The sequence below is a fragment of the Triturus cristatus genome, chromosome 5_2, assembly GCF_964204655.1.
Source record: "Triturus cristatus chromosome 5_2, aTriCri1.1, whole genome shotgun sequence".
Lineage (NCBI taxonomy): Eukaryota > Metazoa > Chordata > Amphibia > Caudata > Salamandridae > Triturus > Triturus cristatus.
In genome coordinates, this window is record NC_140588.1 from 669,193,086 (window position 1) to 669,217,946 (window position 24,861).

The following is a 24,861-nucleotide window of genomic DNA, read 5'->3' on the forward strand; positions in this document are numbered from 1 at the left end:
TGTGGATGTGTTGGTATTAGGAAGGGTATTCGATAAACGTGCGTTAAGATCAATAGTATTAAGTTTGTGCCAGCGACGTATAAACACATCCTTACTGCTGCTGTTTTTATTTTGAATTTCTGTCTGAGATAAGGCAAAGTGTACAGCATAGTGGTCCGACCATTCCAATGGACGGGCAAGAGAAGAACATTCAAAAGGAAGATTTGAAAAGACAGGGTCCAATAAGTGCCCGGCAGAATGTGTAGGCCCAGAATTGCCTAATAAGATATTTAAGGCTTCCAATTCAGAAAAAACAATTTGCTGACATTACATTGACCATCTTCCAGATGGAGGTTCAGGTCACCAAGAATGGAAAAGTTGGCCGCTTTCAGGGAAAGAGGAGCAATAATGTCTGCAAAGGGAGTTATCCAGGTGTTAGCGTTACCGGGGGGACGATAAATCAGGAGACCAGACAAAGTGAACTGGGGGCTAATAGCGAGCTTAAAAAGTCCGGCTTCGCATCCAAGCATGGGGAAAGCATCAAGAGTACATGTATAGTTTGACTTAAAAATTATCGCAAGGCCACCTCCTTTACCAGTGTCTCTCTCTATTTTAACCAGTTTATAACCGCCGGGAATCGCTATGGCAATATCAGGCCCCGAAATAACCTGAAGCCAGGTTTCTGTAAGGAACATGGCATCAGGATTTTAGTCTACTACAAAGTCGTAAATGCTGGTCTTATGTTTTGGAAGTGATCTACAGTTCACACTCCAAAACTGCAATTTTGTGAGGGAGGAGGGAGTTTTAGCAGCCCTAGTTCTACCCCTTGGTTTACCCCGTTTATGTAATGCTTTCAGTTGATTACGCCTTGACATTCGGCCCGAGATAAAGCCGCAGTGGGTGCATTTAAGATTATGAACTGGCAATACACATGTAGTGCATTGTGGGTGGTAATTAAGCCGTTTTAACTCCTCACCAGTGTAGATGTAACTAGCACCATGATGGACAGGGATTGCAGGAAGCGGAACCGGGTCCAGTGTCCCTGGGCCCGTCCTGGCGTGGACGGGCGTAGACGGGCCTGACTCTGGCGCGAGTCAGGCGTGCCCGCTGTGCGCGTTCGCTGCGCGAAGACATGGACATCCCCTTTTATGCGCAACTAGAGCACTGTCAATCCCACGCACACACAAGATGGCCGCCGCTATTCAGTGCCCAGGACCGGCTCCACAGCGTCAATGCTCGGCTGGGAGTGGCCCAGGGCAGCGGGAAAGAGGGGGAACGAAGTGGGCGGTTGGAGCTTATTAAATCAAGCTAGATTGCTTAGAATTGCAATAAAGTGGATAAAACGCCGATTTAGCAGTTTGTACAATTTAAAAGCAAGTAAAATCAGAATCAATGCTAAGTAACACAGCCCGGCTTCCGCCTCAGGAGGTGCTCAAGCAGTCACGCAAGGAGTGCTTGAGTGAATCAGGAGCCAGGAGTAATCTTCCCTGATCCAGCAATATTCTAAGGAGTTGCCTTTCTTATCCTGTTCACTATCCTGTGATTGAGGAATTTTCCCTAATCATTCATGGCTACCTTCCTGTCCTAGACCCATCTCTTGTTGTGGCACTTCCTCTTTGCCTTACTGTACAATTACCCAGGAGTGCCTCAATTCAAAAGAATAGAACTGCTCTGGCACAAGGCAAACCTCTCTTCAACTTCCTAGCCACTCTCACATTTAGATGAGCTCTCCTCTGACCTGACAGGGCCAAACTCCTGCTCTATCTCAGAGTGACTGGAGCCAGCGAGGCTTCTGGGGGTCCCGTTGATGAATAGAAGAAGCTTGCTCTGGCATCTCCAACTGAAATTAGGAAGTATTAAGGGTTCCCTATGTTCTGCTTGCTGGCCTTCACCCCTCCGAGTTGGCTAATCCCTAATAAGAAGGTAGTAATTAACACCAGACTGCTCTTCCAGCATTCAGAGTTTGAATATTGTCGTCTGAGGATGGTCATTCTCCCGGCCAAGGATGTGCATTCTGGGGCTGGTGATGGGATGGATGACAGAACTGGGTTTAAGACAGTTCTGGTTTAGGCAGCCTAAAGCACCTTTTTATAAAGTTACTTTTCATCTTAAATTATCAAAAATGGATTTCTCGATTAAATCATAATTTGAAATTAAGTTAAATAATCTTGTGATTTTTGCATTATGCCAAGTAGAGATGTAGAAAAAATATTCTGATCACATTTAAGCATGTTCAGGGATAGGTCTAATACATCCTGCACCGTGAAGCTAGCTTTCAGACCCTCAATCACAGTGAGTGCACGCTTTTAAATGTATAGTGTGTTACTTGTTATATATTAGGCAGTCTGCCTTGTGTGCTGTTAAGGCATGTGCTCTTGCAGTACCTTGAACCTGCAGTCCTGCCAAAGCACTGTCATGCTCCTGTCAGCCACGTTTTTCTGTCACATATGTTGGTGATGTATATACAAACTGCAGCCAATGTCAATTCAGTGCCACTAGTGTATTTTCTGTGGCGTCAACCATGACTGTAGCATACAGGTAAATTGTTTAGCTTGGTGAAACAATTTTTTTACAAATATTTTATGACCAGAACACATACACCCTGGCACTGAATAACAGTATTGCATGGCACAAAGCCCTAAAACCAGCAAAAATAGGGTCCAGAAAAAGGCAAAAAATCTGGGATGGCTAAGGAAAAATTGAAAAATTGCTGCACGAGGCCTATACCTTGATGCTATTTGTTTTTGGTTAGAACAATAGCTTGGGGGATTGTGAAACTACAAAGCCTTCAGTGTAGGAGGCGATACGCTTTTAATGGACTTATTATGTATCATTCCAGAAGGGAGATGTTTACAATCTTGCCATACAGGAATGTTCCGATTCTATATCTCCGGACGCGTCAGACATTCTGCTATAAATAATTTGTAGCCTACCCAGGTGGGGGCTGAAAGAGTGAAAACATTTTAAAATTCAGACTCAATATGGGAAAGATTATTTCTCAGGGTGCAAAACAACAAAGCATAAACTTTCCCTATAATTCATATTTTTTTCACTTACAGTGATACATTTTCTCTTTGTCACAGTGATTGTCTTCTGACGTAGTGCTTGATTAGGAGCAGGCAAAGTGAGGGACTTCTCTTCTCCAAGCGCATGAAGTCTATTTGAAAACTTAAGAACCATTATGAATTTTAAATTTTGCAAAGTTTGAAAACATTAGTAAAAACACTTACAAGTGTAGATTTTTGTGGAAAAAGATCCCAGTGACATAAGCTTCACAGATGTTTCTCCTGCAAAATATTTTTTTAGCAAAAGCTTCACTGCTTAGTGAAATGCCCGGCCTTCGCCCCTTTGTAAAGTGCAAAAGTTACACACTTTGCCTCTTTACCTTGATCAACCCCCAATTATGATGCCTCCTGGATTGGAACACTAGAGAGGCTGAAAACTGTTGCATTGAAAGCCAAGCATGTCAGAGATAGTAACATTTTTACATAAATCCACATCCATTGCGCCTGGGTGGAATAATTTTAGTATAAAAAATTAACACAACCTCACCATCAAACAATTGCTCTCACACTCTAGGTTCTTATGGGAGGGTTATAGTAAGGCCCCAAGTCTCATGATTGTTAATTTACTAAAAGAGTGGTATCAAGCAAATTCACTACAGCTTTTTTCATTCATTCTTTCCATAAGTGGGAATATAGTCCCTTAACAATCACAATTTTCTGCTTCAGGATGTCATATCCAGTGACATCCTGTAGCAGGAAAAGTTCATTGGAAGATGGAATTTACTATGCGCTGCATAGTTGAGTAAAACCAGAAAACTCTGATAACTACCTGTAGGCGAGAATTGTTCTATGATGACTTTGTCTGGCATTGGAAAACTATCACACAGATCTACATAATCAATACGCCAAATCAATCAAAGAACATTTGTGTATCGCACAGCTGCTTCACCAGAAGCGCGCCTGCGCTCAAAACCGAAATTGATCACCGAAATGAGTAGGATGCAAAAAGAACTCATCTTTAGCAAAAAGAAAGGTTTTCATATCCTTCTTGAAGGTTGAAACAGAAGTGGCTCTGAAATAACATATGCTTTCGCTCCTAACGACATCACAGCATTCACCCCTTGCCCCACCTTTAGCCATATGATGCTGAGTGTCTGGGAAAGAAGCAATAAGCATAAACTAAAGATAAAAAATATGGTTTCAGAGATTTGCATCCATGTGCCATTTCTATAGTGCAAATCTAATCAAAGGGGAGCAGTGCATTGTACTTGGTCAAAGGCATGTCTTGCTGTTTGAACTTGCTCTTAATAAACTAATAATGTGCCCATCTGGATGCTTCTTTTCTATCACAAATGAGGTCATGAATTTGGGAGGGAGCTACCCTTACCAACTCAATAAACCAAAACTCAGTTTTGAGAGAATCTTGGTTCAGCCGCTGATAGCTATGCACACGAAGAAAGCAATCCGCAGAGAATTCTGTTCTAACAATTTTAAAGTAAACAACTCACCACAATAAACTTTCCAAACAAATTCATGAAAATATAAAGAAAAAGAATGAGGCAAAAGACACTAAGATCATCAAAAATTGGATAAGGGAAAACTAGAGGGATGAATTTTTACAGTTTTTAAGACAGAGAGTGACTAGAAAAAGACAAGCACCATGGACAAACAAAACAATAGTTAACTATGGACCAGACCTAGGCACAATTTCTGGCTGACTGCAATCGAGCAGAGGCTGGTTACCCCGATCGGGCTGACAGTTCAAAGGTTTTACCTTCACACTTAGTCTGCAACTGCTGGGAAAAGGTACTCTGGTCAGTTTTGTATCCCCTAGCTCCTAAGTACAGGCGTCTGGGCCCCAGGTCTCTCTCCAAACAGGTCTCCTATAGGCTCTTGTCCTCTTTACTCATCTGAGCCCTCTTCGAGTCAGGGGTGCTTGTGCCTTGTGTGTCCAGGTAAACAGGAAGACAACCACATGACCCTTTGAGAGCAGTTCCATTCCCTTGGTGCCAACAAGATTCAGGAGTCCTTGTGTAAGTCTTTCTTTCATCAGGAGACAGGAGTCACAACTCATCTTCCATCAGGACGTTGTTCTTCAGATGGGGTTTTGCAAAGTTATCCTGTGCCCTGGGCACCCCCAACTTTTTGATGACAGGTACTGGTGGCAACTGACTGTGACTGTCCCTGGGCTCTGTCTAACCAGGCCCAGGTCCAGTGCTATGCTGAAAACCTACTTAAAAGACAGTGAAAACACCTACATACACTAGGGTACACTATAGGTTAGGGTACCCCTATGATTGGCATGACCTTCCCTATAAGGCCCTGGTACATAATAGGGCAGGGAGATTAAACAACGTTTTAGACCATAACCTGGAATGGAAGTTTAAAGGCTAGCAGCTTTTCTGCACTTGGATGTGTGCCCTGCTGAAGCCTGTTGTCGGTTTAAATGCAGCCCTTTGTTGCAGGACTGCTTTTAAAATGCAAATTGTGCCCAAACTCGATGTTGGGGTTTGGGGCATTTAAAAATAAATAAACTACAATGTTTGGGCATATTAGGTACCCCCAGGGTCTCCCTTAGGTGTCCCAGTAGTGGGGTCCAGGTCAATGAGTTTTATATGCCCTGGGTTTCGTGAAATTGCACATTTCACTCCCAACATTGTGGTAAAGTGCTTCTCAAAATCGACTTTTGTGTTAGGAGCACTGTGGAGTGAGGATCTGCAATATTTTTGCATATCCAGAACCCCTAAAGACTCCCCTAAGTGTTCCAGGGGTGGAGGGTCCTGTAGAAATAGGAAGGGTCCTTATAAAATATGTTTTATAAGTCCTGTTGTTGGGGAAATTGCCCAGTTCATTTTCCCCATTGCAAATCCCCAGCCACATATGTTAACATGGCAAGAAGCTATTAACTAATAAATCCTGCTAGGAGAATCAAAAAAATACCACTGAAGGACTTCCTAGAATGTTATTGAGAAATCCAACTATATGGTATTTTCGAATTTCTCCTAAAGTGTACAGACAAGAAGTTGTAAGACTTTTTTGTCTGTAAGCCAAAATTCAGCCTTCCAGTGATCATCCTGGATTGGTCAGAGTTAAGTGGATTAGCCAGTAGGCTTTGATCAGTTGTTAAGTAGCCCCTGGGTTTAGCCAGCCATTCAGGGAGGGCAGGGTTCTGCTACATAGGAATGCCAGAGCAGGGGGAGGGGTTGTAAAATATCTGCTTCAAAGAGAGGTGGGGACAGACGGTGTAAGTCAGGTCCAGTTACAACCCTACCCTCTGAACCCAGCCAGATGGCAGCATTAAGGAGGAATGAGCAGATGTAAGGTGGATGGACAGTATTCGAATGAACCATCCTGAAGGAGGGCTTAGCCAGCTCTTGTTTTTCTGCTGGAAGATCAGCCATGATCAATTTTGGAGAATGTGTGCTCTCTGGGATAATATAGTACCACACTTTATAGGATGTGGTCATTACCCTGGGGTGTTGGCCTCATTGGAAAGGAGTGCTCTCCTGCTTGACCCTGAGAACTTGGAATAAGTATCTGAGAGAGGCAGAGCCTCTCAGATCTGCTGTTTGAAACTCAAGCAAGAAGAAGAGTCCTGGATGAGGAGTTAGATTTGCACCAACCAGGCCCTGCACTCTGAAGACTGTGCCTGCTGCACAATCTGGAATTACAGCCCTGGGGACTACCTTGCTTCAAAAGGACTAAAGAGTGGACTCCCTGCAAGCTACAGGTTAACAGAGCTCACCTGGAACATCACCACCAAGAATCCTCAGCCTGGAGTACTTCCAGTGTATTTGTAAGGGTTTTGTCCAAGTGGATTGTGGAAACTGAAGTCCCAAACTTTCAAGGACCAAATTGGAGCTTCCAAACCCTTGGAGTAAGTTTTGGACACTTTGGGACCCCTTGGAAACGTCGGCGAGAATTTCAAGAAGTTTGGAGAACTTTGCAACAACTTCGAAAAAAAGCTCCATAAGTGGACTGGCTCAACCTAGCCAATCCAGCCTGCAACCCTCACAACGCGAGCAGACCTGCCTTCCAAGTTTGTCCCGCTGAAAAGTTCCTAAGGTACAACTTCCAGAGTTGGACCAGGAGTAAGCTGAAACCCAAGCCGGCGAACCCTCCCGAATCCAGCCTGGCGAAGAGCATCGATGGACCCCGCAAAAAAAAGCTCTGTAAAAGTTTCTAAGTACGAATGTAGGAGAGGTGACCAGGACCAACCGTAAGAGTCAAGCCACCCACCTTCAACCCTGAGCCTGCCTAGATCCCTGGTTTGTCTCGATGGAAAGCTCCAGTGGTCTGACTTCCACAAGTTTGACCAGGAGCTTGTTGAAAGGCAAGCTGGCTAAACCTCACTGAATCCAGACTGGCTGAGATCTTCGAGGGACCCCGGGAAGAAAAGCTCCAGAAATGTTTCTAAGTCAGAAGGTAAAAACTTTGACCAAGCCCTACCACGAGGGGTAGCTGCACAGGGCTCCATCATAGTTGTCCTGAAACTTTGACTTTGCCCCCGTTTAGTGCGACCAGATGTCCCAATAGGCGCTATAAGTTTCTATGTGCTATATAAGGCTAAATCTCTAAAAATTCATATCACTGGTTCCCTACATTGGATCTTTTTTATTTTGGTGTTATTTTAAAGATAAACATATTTCCTATTTTTATAAATCGGTATTGGATTTTTATTGTGCATTGTGTCTTAATTATTTACTGAGTTGGTGTTTTTAAATGCTTTACATACTTTTATTTTAACTTAAGCCTATCTGCTCACAGCCCAGCTACCAGCGGTTGAGGATGGGAATAATTCTCTAAGACCTATTCTGAGCCCTAGACTGTGTTAGTGGCCTTATTACCAGTGGCAGATATACATTTGCCACTACTAATCATCCACTTCCCAACATGGAGTCTCCCCATGTCCTGGAATGTCCTGAGGAGGTTGTTGTGGAGGTGCCAGACATATCCTGTTCACTAGCCAGTGATTAGAGGAATTGTACATCCCAGTTCAAACAATGTTCTAGTAGCCTCCGCCTCTTTTTACAGCACTTCGTATTTGCCTCACTTTAAAATTACCCAGGAGCCCCTGTTTCAAGATGGGGGACACAGCTTCCACCAGGCAAGCCTATCTTATCTTCTTGGCCACTCCTCTTCTATCTGACATAGTCAAAACATTTTTTTCCTTCTACTATAGCTCAAGCCTAACTGTAGATAACCATGCTGAGGGCCCTCAGTAAAGGAGAATGGGTCAGAGCTGGTGCTAATAATCTTCACCCTGGCAGCTGGTTGGGAATAGAGGAGGGCACTCTGTGATAAAAAGCGAGAGAAGAAGCGTATGCGCCGGAGTACAATCATTAAATAATCTCACTCCAGCGTGCCAAACGCATTAGTGGCATCAGGAAACTCCAACACTCCGGTAGGATCCGGATCTATGTCCTGCAAGAGCGAGAACAAGGTGCACAAATTGTGAAATGTGGCTCACCCAGGGATAAAACCTGACTGGCCCGATCTAACCAGAAATTTCATTAGGATTCTAAGGCGATTTGCTAGGATTTTGGCATCACAGTTGATAAGGGATAAAGGATGGTAAGATTCACAATTACCCGTAGGTTTACCGGATTTGAGCACAGTGATAATCATTGCTTCCCTCATGGAGGACGGGAGTATACCAGACATCTTCGCCACCCGATATACAACTTTCAGGATTGGTTGTAACGTACTGATATATGTCTTATAAAAATCTGAAGACAGACTGTCAGGTCTAAGGGCCTTGCCAAATTGCAGTTGCATTATTGCCCCTCTGATTTCATCATCTTCTATATCAGCATACAGAAAGCAGACAGAAATTCCCTTTGCATGCCACTGAACCAGCCTAGCGCAACTTCCTTTGTATAGGCCACTATATATATGTTTTGCAGTGCACAAGATGTGTATAGGTTGCTATAAAAGGAGGAGAAAGCCCACAGAATATCCGGCGTGCCCTTGAATAATATTCTGTGTGTGTCTCTGAGCTCCAGTATATCGTTGGTGAAACTAGCTTTACGCATCATCGCTAGAGTATGACCTGGCCGCTCCCCCTTGCCATATACTCCCACCCTAGCATATTTGCCACAGTACAAACATTCTCTTTCTGCTGTCTCCTGAAAGTCAGTCAAGGCTGTACGGATCCTCCTAGAAACCTCAGAGTCTTCAGCAGTGCCCTGATGAGTCTCCAAGTATTTAAGGTCTCTCTCCAACCCATTCAACTGATCTCCCCCACTTTTGGCCAGACATATACCATGTACAGTGACTTTGAAGGCCTCCAAAATCATACCCATTTCTGTCAAAGAAATCTACAATCTCCTGTCACAATTCCTCACAGAAAGGAGCATCTAATAGCAACTTGGGAGAAAGCCTCCATGAGGTATACGGGGATGAAGTTGTGAGAGGACATAGCGCCAATAGTACAGGGGAATGATCGGAATATGTACGTGCTAAATGCATAAAGCCCTGTACTCAGACCTCTAGATATGAGCCAATAATCCACCTTTGGCTAGCTGTTATGTACCACAGAGTAAACGGTGCCCTCCTTAACCAAAGGATGACGTGTCCTCCATGTGTCTAGCAAATCATGCTCAATCAATTTTCCACGGATGTGACGTGCTGCAGTGCTATGATGAGAGGTTGGGGCATGGAATCTATCCAGAGACGGATTCAGCATAACATTAAAATCACCTTCCCAAAGAAAATGGTTTTAGCTAATGTCCACAATATGCCCCCACAACCTACAGAAAAAAAGCAGCGTCATCAGTGTTCCGTCCGTAACAATTAACAATTGTAACACACACTGAGGCAAGCCATCCCCACATTAATGTATAAGTGCTTGGGGATTGATAAAGGAACCCTGTGGAACATACGGTGCATCTTTGTGGATGATAGTGACAGTGCCATGCGCATAGGTAGAATAGGTAAAGGCTTGCCTATGGGAGGCCCATGGGGCAGCACTTGGTGATGTGCGCGGAGTCCACTAAGTGGGACTCCTATAAGATAGCAATATGCATTTTATGTCTAACCAGATAAGCTCAAATGTTTTGCCGCTTTCGTCTAACGTGTCGCTGTTCTGTGCTATTTTAGGGTCTTTCGTCTTGGAGTGAGTGTTTAGGTGCAGATGTGCCAGTCAATATATGATATCACAAATACAGCAGGGTCAACAAGCCCGACATTAACAGTAGGAGTGGATGTGCACAAAAAATACAAACAGAAGATTTCCCTGTCCACCCTCCACCCATGCTGGCGGCCCAATCCCATCAATCAACTAAAATCAATAGAGATTATTCAGTGCCAACCATTGTGCCTATGTGGTGGATACATCACCAATGCGTCAATGTGAGCAAACAATGGTTAGGAAGTAAGAGAATTGAGAGAAGGGAAAGGAAAGGAAAGGAGAGAGGGGGGAGAAGTGGGGTCCCAAAGAAGAGAACGAAAGATGAGGTAGAAGTACAGTGCACTAAAGTGGGGGGTAGCTCCAGAAAGGCAGGCGAGAAAGTGTGAAAGAAAATCAATGTGCAACCAAGCAAATGCCTTGGCGTAACCAATGAAAGGTTAACCAAAGAGCCAGGTGGAGTCCTCCTCGAGTGAATGAGGGTGCCCAGGGGAAAATTCAGGTGCCTCAGGTATCCCATCACTTTTCCAGTCGGAAGAATGAGTGGCCAGGCAAGGGTGTGTTCTAAGTCGAAGTTCCGTAATCAACATTAGTGACCACTTGGCATCCCCCAGCAGTGGAGGGGCGCGGTCAGCTGAACATGGCATCTCTAGGCAAAACAGGTGGCGTGGATCAAGCTGAAATTTTTATAGTGAGGCTCAGTTAACCTCCAGGGGAAAGATCTAACCAGGTTCCGACAATGGTGACGAGGGCCTGAACTGCGCAGACGCACCGCCTCCTAGAACTTACATGCACGTTGCAACGCAGGAATCCACCAGCCTGCTGTAGAGTGGCAAAGATGTGATCTTTGCCCTGATGTGAGATGCAAAGATGAGCAGGATAGAGCATCGCATACGAAATATTGGCAGTTGCAAATGCCTGCTTGTGGAGTAAAAATTTCCTGCGAGCCTCTTAAACTGCGACAGTGAAGTTCGGCTAAAAGGCCACTACATTGCCATCAAATTGTAAAGAGTGTTTTTCCTGTGCTGTCTCTATCACAATAGTTTGGTATTCTGGCAATGATCGGCCTTAAAGGGCCCCCAGGCTGTAGGAGGGACATTCATGTGCAGTGTACACTTACTACTATTAGCAACTTGCATAGGCAAAACCCATTGGCTTTGCGAATGTTTGTTATATATATCAACACCCTACCTTGTGGGCTCACAAGCAAATTTTAAGGTTGACTTATAAATATTTAAATTAGGCTTTTCCTACATGGCAAATGCATTTTTTCCTACCATGTGTCACTGCGGTGCTTTTTAACATGCAGCCTCCTCAGAGAAGAGTGGTGCTCCTAGAAAGATATATATATTTTTGGCACACATGTGGCTGGTGTAAATTCACACTGAAGACAACACTTCATATTTACCTTTCCATGCCATAAGGGCAGTTAGGGCTGCATTTATAGTGGTCTAATAGGGAATTCAAGTTGGCCAAATAGGGAGTTTCAATGTACAGCACATGATTTAGATGGGAAGTGCAGGCACTTTACTACAGTTTAGCAGTGATAAAGTGCACAGAGACCGAAAACCAATAAAAATAGGATCCAGATAAAGACAAACAATCAAGGTGAGCATGCAGAAAAAGTGAATTTGCTAGACTTTTCTATAGCAAACAAACTATTTCGGGGACTTTTATTGCAATCTATCGCACTCTGTTGTATGGTGCAGCAAGTAAACTTCCTACATTGATCTTAAAGTGTTAGCAGCCATGGTTTTGGGTGTAAAAAGACAAGCCAGAGCTTTTTCTTCTGTATTTGGTTATCCCTAATTAATGTCCTGTGCCAAAATTTGATTTTACGGTGAATTCGGTAATGACAACTAGTACGTGGCTAGAACTATTGTAATCGTTCACATGCCTACATACGTGTGGACAGAAGCAGCGTCCGTTGACGATAGTTTTAAGCGTCGCATCGTATTCAGAACTTTAAAAATATACAAATCTTATGGGGGAATTACTTGTCTTAATTTGACAACTGATTGGGCAGATGGGACTTGTCGCTCAGTTTGATAAACTGAGCCGCAAAGTGCATCTTAAGGGCCGGGAACCAGGTACCAGGAGACCAATGGGCGGACGAGGAGGTGAGGATCTGTTAACATAAGAGCAGTAAGACTAGATTTATTGTGGCAGAGGAGTTACCTCTCTTGTGCATTAATATGAGGGGCCCTGAGGGAAGAAATGAAAGAAATAACTGGTTTACTGTATGTGTCCGACAGTGTATTATTGACTTTATTTTGATAATTCCAGCGCATCAGAGGAAGACTGTGGGAAGAGGTCTGCTTTTTATTGAGTTTACATTTATTTTGATTTAAATTGTTTTGTGCATCTGTAGATTCGCAGGAATGAAATAACATGATTATAGACAGAAGCAAAACCTCCAAAAATGATCTGCTATCCAACTGTGCTTTTCCACTCTCACTCAAATTAACGTGGGTGAAACCTGTTTATGGTACTTTCCGTCCCCCAAAATGTGATTTTCGTTTTATTGCAGAGCGGAGGAGAATACTTATTAAATAATTTCAACAACTTTAGGAGACCTTTCGAAAGTGGGAAATGTGTTTTCATTTTCAGGATGAATGAACTTAAATTCAAACATGAAATTTCAGTGTTGTCCAATCAGAAATAGAGGGCTCAAAGGCATAAAAGGGCTATGCTGGGACCTTTAGCTGAGTGCCCTGTCTTCCTGCATCCAAAGTGATTCGGTCTGGCCTGTGCCCTTTAAAGATGCTTAGGCCACAAAAGACAAAATAGATGTCTCACATGTAATAACAGATTTCTTGTGTTCCATTCCGCACGCTTTGGTCAATACTGTCCGGCGTGAGTGGGGATATAATTTGTCTAGAATCATGCAGTCCTTAAAGTCTGCTGTGGAAATGTACATAGCCAAACATGAATTTAAAGCTAAAAGTTGCAAGTGTGAGGAGACCAGGAGAGAAAATGCTTCTTTTTTGATCAGCACACTGGTGCGTAAGGCTGGACATGAATATATGATCTGTGCTGGCCCATGGTTTAAAACCAGCCACATATTTCAAAGAGCAACCTATGCAGTTTATTTTAGTTTTAGGGACTCTTCTACCTAGATTTATTGGTGGGGACAAATATTAACCTTACAGCACATTTTTCCAAATATATTAGACAGGCCATTTGTTTTAAAGGCAGTAGTGGAAAAGAATGATCTAAAATATTTTAGTATTTCAGGATTCTGCTGGAATAAATCATGTTTGTGCCTCTAAGTACAGCCAGGTCTACATTCAGGATAAAATCAACAGAACAGCCACATGCTCCTTAGTCTCCAGAAAGTTTTCCTTACGTCCTGTGGACCAGTCTGAACCTCCTGATGGTTTGATCATTTATGCCCACATTTTGATCTTTGGCGTCCTTTTACCCCCTCCCCCATCCCCTATCGCTCTACTCAATTCAGTAAATTGCCAGGGTGGATTTTCAGAGTTCAGCTTGTGATGCCATCAAACCATACACAATTGGTTGGAATAAGTAGACAATCAAGATCCTTGTATGTGCACATTGCTTCATGCTGACATTCAGGCACAACAGAACTGCCATCTAAAAATATTAATCGCCCTGACAGCCAATTCGCTATCACCTACAATTTGCTAGTAACAATGGGACAAATTCCTTCTTTCCCTTTTGGTCCATAAACGTTTTACGTTAAGAACGTAACAGAGAGTGGATTTTGCCACCTGCACCTCCTGCAAATGACCCCCCTCTTCTGATCCTACCATAATGGTTCATGACATTTCTCTGTGTTGTTATGGTTCCCCTTCAGCAGTTCAGTGTGAGCTCAATGGGGTTGCCATACCCATAGCCAATCTAAACAGATCACAAAACAAGCAGCTTGACTCTCTTCATCCAGGAGAGTCTGACATCCCCATGCCTGCCTTTCTATCACAGCTGTGGACCCTGGAAAATGACTGACAAACTTTAAAACCCTTTGTGTACTTGGCAAAGCACTACACCAGCAGACCAGAAAACGACGGCTGGGCTATCGAAGCATACGGTTCCTTCTCAAAGTGAGGTGCGGTCATTTTAGTGGTAGAGCCCTGCTTAAGGTAGGCCTCGTTTTGGGGAACCCCCACTCGCCCCTTTATTTCCACTTGGAAAAGCATCCTTAAAATGTGGATGAGTAGTAAAGTTCCAGCTATTCTTGCTGACCTGGTGACTCTGACTAGATCTTTGTAGGTCAAAGCAATGGGATGTGAGAATGAATGTAATTCATCCCTGCGACAGCTCTCATCACCCCGGAGATAAACACCAATACAAAATACCATCGTATGCATTTTAAATGGGAGTAAATGTTGGCCTGTTTTGGTAGGGACTTTATCTTTGGTTGGACTCGTTCTGGTGTCAGCATCATTTTTTGTAGACACTGCCAGGCGTTTTCCCCTTCCTGTAAATTAACTTTTCAGGTGGGTTCGGTATGCCTTTGTTTTCATTGTAGCACCTCGAGGTAGTCCTCAAGGTAGGGGTTATTGGACATATAAAGCCAGGCAAATGGAAACATTAGACTATTACTTCTGTGACTATGAAATGGAAAGGGAGCAGGAACCTCTGTTGTAAGGCTGACTATTTCCATGAAGGCTGTTGAGACATTACACTATATTTTATTCACTTCTGTGTGCATGCAGTGTCGCAGGAAGCCCTTTACCCGAAATCCTCTATAATTCTTTATGACTGCTTGTCTTTTCTCGGGCAAAAAGGCTGCCCCGTGTGGGCTGGAAACGAAATAAACAGGAAGATGAAGGGGTTTCCTGTGTCATATTTATGTGATCGATTCTCAGCTATCCAGGGGCCGGACCATGATGGCGATTTCTGCGACTGCGCAATATGACCCTGCGCACTTCTTTTTTGGCGCCTTCAGTGCATACAGTAACTCGAAATATCTCCGAGTCAATGCATGTTTTTCTGACAGCAGCGCTCCGAAACTCCAAGAGCCAGTTCTAGCCCTGTGCTTCCGAGCTCTGCCTGTCATACGGCCCAAGGGCTCCGATGTCGCATCAGGCAGGCAGATTGCTGGGTCGGAATGGGAATTTATGCATACATGCCAATAACCCGATTCAGGCGGGAGACTATCGATTTCCGAAGCAAAAAACAGCTTTTTTTGTCTGTCCCTTGCCTGCAATTGCTTCTTCTTCAATGGAAAGTCAATAGGGGAAATACATTCTCCTGGTTTTATTTTTATTTCCCACTTTTGTTTTCTAAAATGCTGGCATGTATGCTTGTCAGGATAGAGTGATATAACGTGCAGTGTTTTAGGTGCAGTGTCCTGAATCGTGCACTGGGGGCAGTGTTCCCTCACTCTGGTGGTGTTCTTCCTCTCCTCGGCAGAGCGGGGTGCTGCTGCCTGGGCACTCTCTCAATGCACTTCCTGCTGTGCTGGTTGTCCACAGCTGCGGTGAAGTCGTTATTTCTTCTGCTCGCTTCCTTGACGTTAGTCGATTGCTCCACAGACTAAAAAGAGGCTTAGTGACAGGCCAGCACCAAGCGCCTTAGATCCAGCTGATCAATTTGATGGCGCAACGTGCGAAGCAAGTTTATAGAGATCGATTCCGAGTTCAATACCCTTTACGACTTTTTCTGAATCACAGGATGCCAGCACTCGATGTAATTAAAAGAAATACTGACAGCCCGAGACGCTGCAAGGTGTCAATTTAAGCCAACAGGCTTTTGTGGTCTTTCTGAAATCCTACATGTTACCTACATCCGAAATAAAGGTGGAAGGTCCATGTTCCCTACGGACATACTTGCAATTTCCCCTAACGCCCTGCGACTGAAATCGATTGTCTCTTCAGTAGTAAAAGCCTTTATCTTACATTTTTGAAGAATAAATGATAAACATTTGCTGCTCACTGTATGAAATCTAGAATTGTGTTGTTTTCTTTTACTTAGATGTCGCCGTGGAAGTGGCACTATCTTTCTTTGTCAACACCAATGTTTACATTTTTACTTTCTGTTGCAGCGAGAAGAGAGATTGAAGTGACAGAAGAAAAACCTATTTCAACAAAGAAAAAAGTGAAAGAACTAAGGGTGTTAGATGCAAAATCCGCACAGAATCTCTGTAAGTAACACTTTCTGCTCAATTAGAATACTTTCTCTCAAAAAGTGCATTTTTTCCATGACAGCAAGTTGGAAAACAAAAAATGTATTTACATTATGTCTAAAATAGAAACCATGGTAGCTACTGTGTTGGTTTAACCCCTGGGTGGGTTTTGCAGAGGTTTGAATTCACCTAAGTTTTCCCAACACAGTATTATCTTAGGATGAGCCACGTATCAAAAATTAGCAAAATCAAATGTTTTTGTCCCTGACCTAAACATCTCGCATTGGAGGCATTGTAGCTCTCTAGTAGATATGAGGAACATTTTTTATTTCATGGTGGTCTTCTTTTTCCTTAATGCTTAGCCGTATGAATGAGCAGCTATCCTCGTTGGGAAGAGAGGGACCTGCAACATTTACCAATATGTTCGAGAGCTAGACAGGGATCAGAATGTGTGGTCGCGTTGCTTTTCCACTCTCCGCTGAGGTGCCCCTGGATCCTGATGGCTATTTCTTCCACCCCTAAGCTTAGTAAAGCATCTTGTGTGATAAGAAAAACAAATAACAGGTGCAACAATTTGATGTGGTTCACTCAACACCCATTTTGGTGCAACAGAAAAAAAACCTCTGTATTGGCTGATACAAAGTGTAAGTCCTGGCATCTTTTTGGTGTGGTTTCCCCTGCCTTTTTGCTTCTGACCTTTTTTTGACTGTGTTTACCAATGCTGATCAGTGCTAAAGTACATGTGCTCTGCATCTAAAATGTAATGGCATTTGGTTCTTCATGATTCACATATTTGATTTACAAATAAGTCCCTAGTACAGTGCACTACATGTGCCCAGCGTCTGTAAATGAAATGCTACCAGTAGGCCTGCAGCGCTGATTGTGCCACCCACATCAGTAGCCCTTCAAACATGTCTCAGGCCTGCCACTGCAGAGCCTGTCTGTGCATTTTAAGCTGCCATGGCGACCTGGCAAGTTCACCTACTTGCCCAGACCAAACCTTCCTTTTTATTATAAGGAAGCCACCCGTAAGGCAGGCCCTAGGCAGCCCCATGGGAAGAATGCAGTGAAGTTAAAAGGTAGGACATGTGCTTTTAAGTTTTACATGTCCTGGTAGTGATACATTTGTTTTTCACTATACAAAGGCCTATATCTCCCATAAGTTAGCATTGAAGCTGCCTTGTACCACTTTACAATTGTAACTTCCAATTGGGAGCAGATACAAGATAGGAGTTTGGTGTCTTTGGACTCACAATTTAAAAAAATCCCACATATTTTAGTGAAGTTGGTTTTAAAATTGCAGGTCGGGAAATGCCACTAATTAGAAAATTGGCCTTTTCTTACTTTAACCATTCTGTTCTTCTGCCTGTCCCATTGAGGTGAGCTAATTATCATCTTTTTAAGTCTGAAGCAAAGAACAAGCCCATTATTTCAAGAAACTGTCATAGAAATGATTAGTGAATATCCATGCTTATCAGTCAATAAATATATGCTCTTTGATTTATGTCAAAGATAGAGATCTAACAGAACCTCCTCTGAAATGGAACACCAAATACAATTGAGTGACTATTGAAGATAAGACGCACTATCTCTAAGTAAAATAGTCTTTTTTAGTAATACAGAAGAACATCTCAAGGTTGCCTCTACAACGCTTCTCCTCCTGGTAATGACCAGTTATTCTTCACATAAAATTCTGACACAAACTGCCTGTCCAACATTTCATTTAGAGTCTACCAAGGGGATAAGCATGAAGGATGTTCAGAAGCTAAGGGGAAACAGGGAAAGACGAGAGAAAAGTGTAAAGGGAAATACCAAAGCAAGGTTACAAAAGTGACTTTATTGGCTTTGAAGAATTGTAGAAGAAGCCCAATAGAAATTTACAATACAGCTCAAGAGCATTAAATCAGGACACATGAATGTATGAGCCATTGCCTTGAAGGACGCTTTCTGTTAGAACATTTCACCATACTGGGTCAAAATAAAGATTTAGACCAGCATACCCAAAAGTTTAGAAGAGGTATCAGAGTCACCAGTAATTCAAGCAGTATCATTAATAAGGCAATTTAGAGTCATGCTTCTAATAAGCTGCAGAATAGCTGTCTGAATTGGTGCATCTAACTACAAGTGATTGGTGCACTTTTTTGTTTGAAAAGCTTTTATTGAATAAACAAGAAAGTAGACAAAAGAAAATACCAGCAACCGGTTTGAATATGAAAAACATAGTCATAAAAAGACATAAGGTTAGTATGATAAAAGAAGTAAAAGCTATTTTAAGATTTTATGTGGAGAAGGGGTGGGAAAAAGTGAGGAAAGAAGGGAAAGGGAGAGGGGGGAGTATTAACATATTGATATAAAAGAAGAGTGCATATTACATAGCATAGTATGACAAAATGTGAACAAGCCAATGGTCAGTTAACAACATATATCAACTTATCTTGAATGATATGGAAAGAGAACAGAGAGGAGGTATTCAAGGAGGTTTGAAATTTTCAGAATTGAGGGAGGAATTATGCTTAAAAACAATCAGATCTAAATAAGTTGTAAGGGGTAACCAAAAAAGGTCTCTATTAAGTGTTGGCTTACAGGAGTAGGCGAAGGCAACATCAAGTCTATGAAAGTGGCAAAGGCTATTCCACCAGTGTTGTGTAGAGAGATTAGTGAGAGTTTTCCAATTGAGGGTAATGTGCTGAAAGGCTAAAGCGAGCATGAGATCAAAATGACCATGATTATGAGGGGGTATAGGTAAAGAGTCAGATAGGCTACCAGTAAACAATAGGGGTATTGCATAAGGAAAAGAGAAGTTGAAGCTATGAGAGATATAAGACCAAAAGGAACTTCAAAAAGTGGAAACTGAAGAACAGAGAAAGAGAAGGTGCATAAGGTTAGTGTCAGGAGAACCACATGTCCAACAGTTTGAATCTGAATCGGAAGAAAAATGGGCAATAGAGACAGGGGTAAGGTAGAGCCTATGGTAGAGAAAAAACATAGATTGAGTGAGAGAGGCAGAACGAGAGATCTTTAAGGACCTAGACCAAAGTTTGTCCCAGAAGCAGACAGTCCATTCACACAGCAGATCAGACTCCCAAGAAAATTCCAGTTTAGATTTAATACGATATGGATTGGGGGCTAAGTAATATTTATATATAAGAGAAGCTTTAGGTAAGGAGAGGAGAAGTTTAAGAAGAGAGTTTTGGGGTTCAGGAGGAGATGAGGGGGGAAGAGAGTAGTATACATCTAGAATAATAGCCATAAGAGTGGTAAACTTCTGTAAAAAGGAACGGGGCAGTGGAATAATGCTTGAAATTCGGGGGAAAGAACATGGCAAAAGGCCATTCAAGAGGTGTTTAACCCAAATGATGTTCTTTGCCCTCCAAGAGCTCCAGAAGATGGGTCTATTGTTAAGAAGAATAAAAGAATTATACCAAATAGGGGACTCCAAGAAGTCATCCCGAGAAAGGGGATTAGGCAAAACCAAAGGCTTCAGAAGGGAACAAGTATGTCTAAACAGGGGCAAAGACGTATGAGAAGTTTTAGTGGAAAAAGCTATTACTTCTTTGAGAGAGAATGGTAATAATAAAGTTTGCTCAATGGATAACCAAAGAGGAGTAAAAGGAGAATGTTCAGATAGGAGCCATTTCGAGGCTTGACGAAGAGAAAAGGATTTATGGTAAAGACGAAAATCTGGAAAATTCCCACCACCTTTAGATTTTTTGTTTTTCCAAAGAAATTTAGAAAGACAAGAATCAATACGTTACATATATATGGCGGGAATGCATACGGGAAGCATGGAAAGTATATAAATTAAAATAGGGGCAATCATCATTTTAATTGAATCTAAACTACCCCACCAAGAAAGAAAAAGTGGGTTCCAAGAGGAGAGTAACTTATCAATACGGGAAAGAACGGCAGTCATGTTTAACTTAATCGAAGAAGCAATAGAATTGGAAAATCAGATACCTAAATATTTAATTTTTGAATCATTCCATGCAAAACCAGTGGACGAAAAAGAATGGGGAGACAGAATTTAGTGAGGGGGAGAATTTCTGTTCTATCCGAGTTGATTTTATAACCAGAGACCTTGGAAAAGGAGTCAAATTCATGAAGTAAAGGAGAGACAGAGGTATCAGGTTCAGAAATGAATAAAAGGATATCATCCGCATATGCAGAAAGTTTAAGTTGCTGGTCCCTGAAAGTGAAACCAGAAATAGAATCATTATGATGGATGGAAGACAAAAATGGTTCAAGAGCAAGGACAAAAAGGAGAGGGGATAAAGGGCAACCTTGACGAACACCGCGTTGAAGAGGGAAATAGGATGAAACAGAACCATTAACTAATACTGAGGCCCTGGGGGCAGAATATAGAAGAGAGATAAGTGAAATTAATTTGGGACCAAACCCATGCCATTGGAGGGAGGCAAATAAAAAAGACCAGTCCACTCTATCAAAAGCCTTCTCAGCATCAACTGATATGGCTGCTTAAGAAGTAGAAATAGAGGGAAGTTTGTTTAGAACATTAAGAAAAAGTCGAGAATTACCAGAGGTATGTCTACCTTTGACAAATCCACATTGTTCTTTCCCAATAAGATGAGGCATAAGAGGATCTATACGTAGAGCAAGCAATTTAGCAAACAACTTATAGTCAACGTTTACCAAAGAAATCGGGCGATAGTTCTTACAGTATCTAGGATCTCGACCCTCTTTATGAATTAAACAAATAGTTGCTTCCTGAAAGGTACCTTCTGTCTTACCAGCTAAAGAAAAAGAGTGGAAAAATGCTAAAAGTTTGGGAAGTAAAAGATCTGAAAAGTGTAAATAAAATTCAACAGAAAACCCATCTGGGTCAGGAGTCTTCCCTTTAGTGAGGGAATTTAGGACGTTGGAGAGTTCTGTAAGGAATAAATACGATTCAAGAGTGAGAAGATTAAGATGGGATGAAGAAGGAGGAGGAATTTTATCAAGATATTCCTGGATGGCAGAGGAAGGAGGAGGAGTTTCGGAAGAGTAAAGATTTTGATAGAAGAGTTTAAATTCATCAAGTATTTCTTGGTTTTTGTGTAAAAGAGAATCGTTAGAGGAAAATATAGCATCTATAAGGGTGCGATCTTTACGAGTTTTGAGATAATTAGCTAAAAGCTTACCTGCTTTGTTGCGACCACCATAATAGCGAGCACTACTACGCAAAAGCACAGAGGACGCATTGTCAGTGGTGGTCTTTTTGAAAGCGAGTTTAGCTCGGATGAGCTCTGGTAAAACCGAATGTTTCGGGGAAGTATAAAATGTGTGTTCTAAAAGCCTAATATGTGCCAAGGGGTTTTACGTTGTTGGAGAAAACGTTTCTTCTTTTTTTAGACGAAATCAATGATAAAGCCTCTAGCAGTAGTTTTAAAGGAGTCCCACATGATATGTGGGTAGGAGTTAGGTGTACAATTAAGATCAAATAATTCAGATGCAAATAAGCGAAAGGAAGAAGAGAAGCGGGGGTCTGAGAGGTGAGAATTATTAAAGCACCAACTAGAGGATTTGGGATGTTGAGGGAACAAATCTAAATCAGTGACTATCGGAGCATGATCAGAGATAACAATAGGTTCTATAGAGGAAGAAAGGAGATTCTGGGATAAGGGTTGGGAAAGGAAGATATAGTCCAAATGGGAAAGAGAAGCGTGTGGGGGGGGGGAGAAAAAAGAGAAGTCCAAAGAGTCAGGGTGAGAGAGTCTCCAAGAATCAACAAGATGTGTTTGAGAAATAGTGTAAAGAAAATGTTTGTGGGTCTTAGTAGGGGTAAAACAAACTTGACATTGGCGATCAAGAAATGGGTCTATAACTTGGTTGCAGTCGCCTCCTAAAATGAAAAAATCATCCTGGAATTGGACACATTTTTCGTAACAACAGGCCAAAAGGAACAGTCAGGATGTGTGGGACCATAAACATTAAAAACAGTTAAAGGAACATTATTAATTAAAAATTCAACTAACAACCATCTACCTTCATTATCAATTTCCTGAGATAAAACCTTGCAATTCAATTTCTTATGACATAAAGTAATGACACCATTTTTTTTATTGGATGAAGGAGAGAATAATACAGTACCCACCCAGCCTCTTTTTAGTTTTAACGCCTCAGATTCATTGAGGTGGGTCTCTTGCAAAAGTACCAGATCAGGGTTATAAGATGCGAGGTGGGAGAGACTTCTCTGTCTCTTAATAGGGTTATTAAAACCTTTTTACGTTCCATGAAATAACTCTGAATGTAAGAACAATAAAACTTTATACAGAACCAAATATGCATTAATAGAAAAAAGGAAGGAAAAAAAACCTGAAAGGGGAATAAAAAACAGGGAAGAAAAAGTGAAAAAAGGAAACAAAGGAAAGAAATAAGAAGAGACAGTACATGTCGCTAAAGGACGACTGAGGAGAAAGTACCTGAGGGGAGCGGGAACAAAAGGAGAAGGTTGGGACAATGGCGGAGAGCGAAACGCCCGAATCAGGGAGTCCAAACCACACCAGGAGACATAGGAGAATGTAGACGGATCAAACGACTAAAAACATGACAAAACGAACCTGTATAAAGATACAAAAAGGGAATTAAGAGGGTATAAAAATAATAAAGAATAAATGGAAAAACATGTGATAAAGCGAACTAAGAACACAAGCAAGAATTAGGAACTATAGAAATAGCAAGTAGCATAGAAGAAAAATAAGAATGGAGAAGGACATAACAAAAAGCGAGAAGTCATGTGAATCCATAGGAGAAGGAGAACAATCAATATAACATGAGAAAAGAAAACGAAGATATAAACCAATTTAACTGTGATATATATAATATAACAACAATGAAAGATAACAGGAATAAGACTATAAATATGGCATATCATAGAGCGAACAGGGAGAAAAGGATTCATATATGCACATTACAATAACCATACGAATCCTGAAAGTATAGATAAAACATATCAACCCGTAGGAGGGTTAGCGGTATCCATGTTGGTTGAAGAATGAGAATGAATACATTTCTTGAGTTCTGCCGGGTCTTCAAAGGACAAAGTCCGATTTTGAAAAGTAACTTTAAAGATGCAGGGGTGAAAAAGTATATAACGAGCACCCATTGAGCGAAGAGGAGGACGAAGATTAAGAAACTCCTTCCATCTGGTAGCTGTAGCATTGGAGACATCCTGAGAAAGAAAGACTCTTTGACCTAACCAAGAAATTTGCCGCTTGGACCTGGCAGCAGAAAGAACAGAGAGCAAATCAGCGAACTTCAGGAAGAGAATTATGACACCCCAGGGCTTGATCGAGGGCGAAGCAAGTGGAGGACGCGGACCAAGTCTATGGGCTCTCTGAATGTTTAGTGTTGTCGAAGGAGGCATCTCAAGTAATTTTGGTAGAAAGGAAGAGAAGAAGGTGACAGGGTCATCTCCTTCCAGAGATTCCGGCAAACCATAAATACGTAAATTGTTCCTTCTGTTGCGATTTTCCAAGTCCTCGGTGTGCTGTTGAAGTTTGCGGACTTCCTTTTCGAGGGAGGAGAGTCCTTGAGAATCATCCTGGATCGAAGATAATTGTTGCTCCATTGTAGAGACTGTTTTCCATTGAAGACCATTTCTCTTCCAACAATTGCATCTTACTGTTTGTTTCCTCCACAAACGGGCGTAAGGCGCGGATTTCGTCCAATAACAATTCCAAGGAAATAGTAAGAGGTGACTTGTCAGGAGATGGAGGGTCCTGTTTCAGTTTCGTAGAAGTAGAAGGGAACGACTTGTGAGGCGTCGATTGCGACATTTGGAAGCGAGCAGAAGATACACCAGCCATGTCTGTAGAAGGAGTCTCCGGTGTAGACGCCACAGACTGTGAAGGTGACGATGTGGAGAGATTTTAAGGGACAAAAACGAATTGTGGCTTGCGTATCCTACCCATAAGCGAGTAACAAATCAGTAAGTGAAGCTTTGCAGTAAATGAAAATTGTCACAAGAGAGAATGGTGAACCATAGCAAATGGAGGAGCCCAACCAAAATAGATACTGTTCTGAATACAACCAGTTAGATAAATGACGCTGAAAAGCACATGAGGAATGAGAAAACATACATGTGACAAGGTAACATTATGGAAAAATGAATGAAACCAGCACGCATTTTATCAGGGAAATGGTCCAAATTAAAACAAAAAGGAATGTCCTGCAAAGCAGAGTAACATACAGAAGCTCTGAGGAATGTGAAAATAACGAAGATTGGAGAAAATGAGTCATTTGGCAGAGAAAAGCAGCTTACTGTGGTCTTGATGTCGTTAAGAGCGACATAGTGCAGCTGGAAGCAAGTTATAGGGCGCCAACTGTGAAGGAAAAGGAGACGAGCAACAGCTACATTCAGGGCTGACAGGAATGTAAGAGCGAGAACGTGACCTCAAAATGGTGGCCGCGCTAGGAAAAAGTTGCAAAAGAGGGATTATAAGAGAAGCGCAACGCGACTTACACTCTAAAACCCCTCACCGACATCGCCTCATGCTCCGATTCCTGAAACGTTGAAGGCCGTCCATGGAGAGTGCAGGAAAACGCACTTGCGGTTCAATGCTCATCCCGGTGTGGCGGAGCTCCAAGTTCAGGCGGCCATCCTGCGCAGCGTCGAAGCCACGCCCCCATCCGATTGTTGCACTTTTAATTGTTTT

The 24,861-nt window shown here is 42.2% G+C and overlaps 1 protein-coding gene across 4 annotated transcripts in view; it reads left to right on the top strand.

Annotated features, from left to right (window-relative positions):
• Nucleotides 1-24,861, top strand: part of DIAPH2 (diaphanous related formin 2) — a 3,515,124-nt gene that overhangs the window by 1,739,389 nt on the left and 1,750,874 nt on the right. For all 4 annotated transcript variants that reach the window (XM_085607750.1, XM_085607751.1, XM_085607752.1 and 1 more), the window contains one exon: nt 16,127-16,225. In XM_085607750.1, the coding sequence (XP_085463876.1) occupies nt 16,127-16,225 (99 nt within the window). The remainder of the gene's footprint in view (nt 1-16,126; nt 16,226-24,861) is intronic.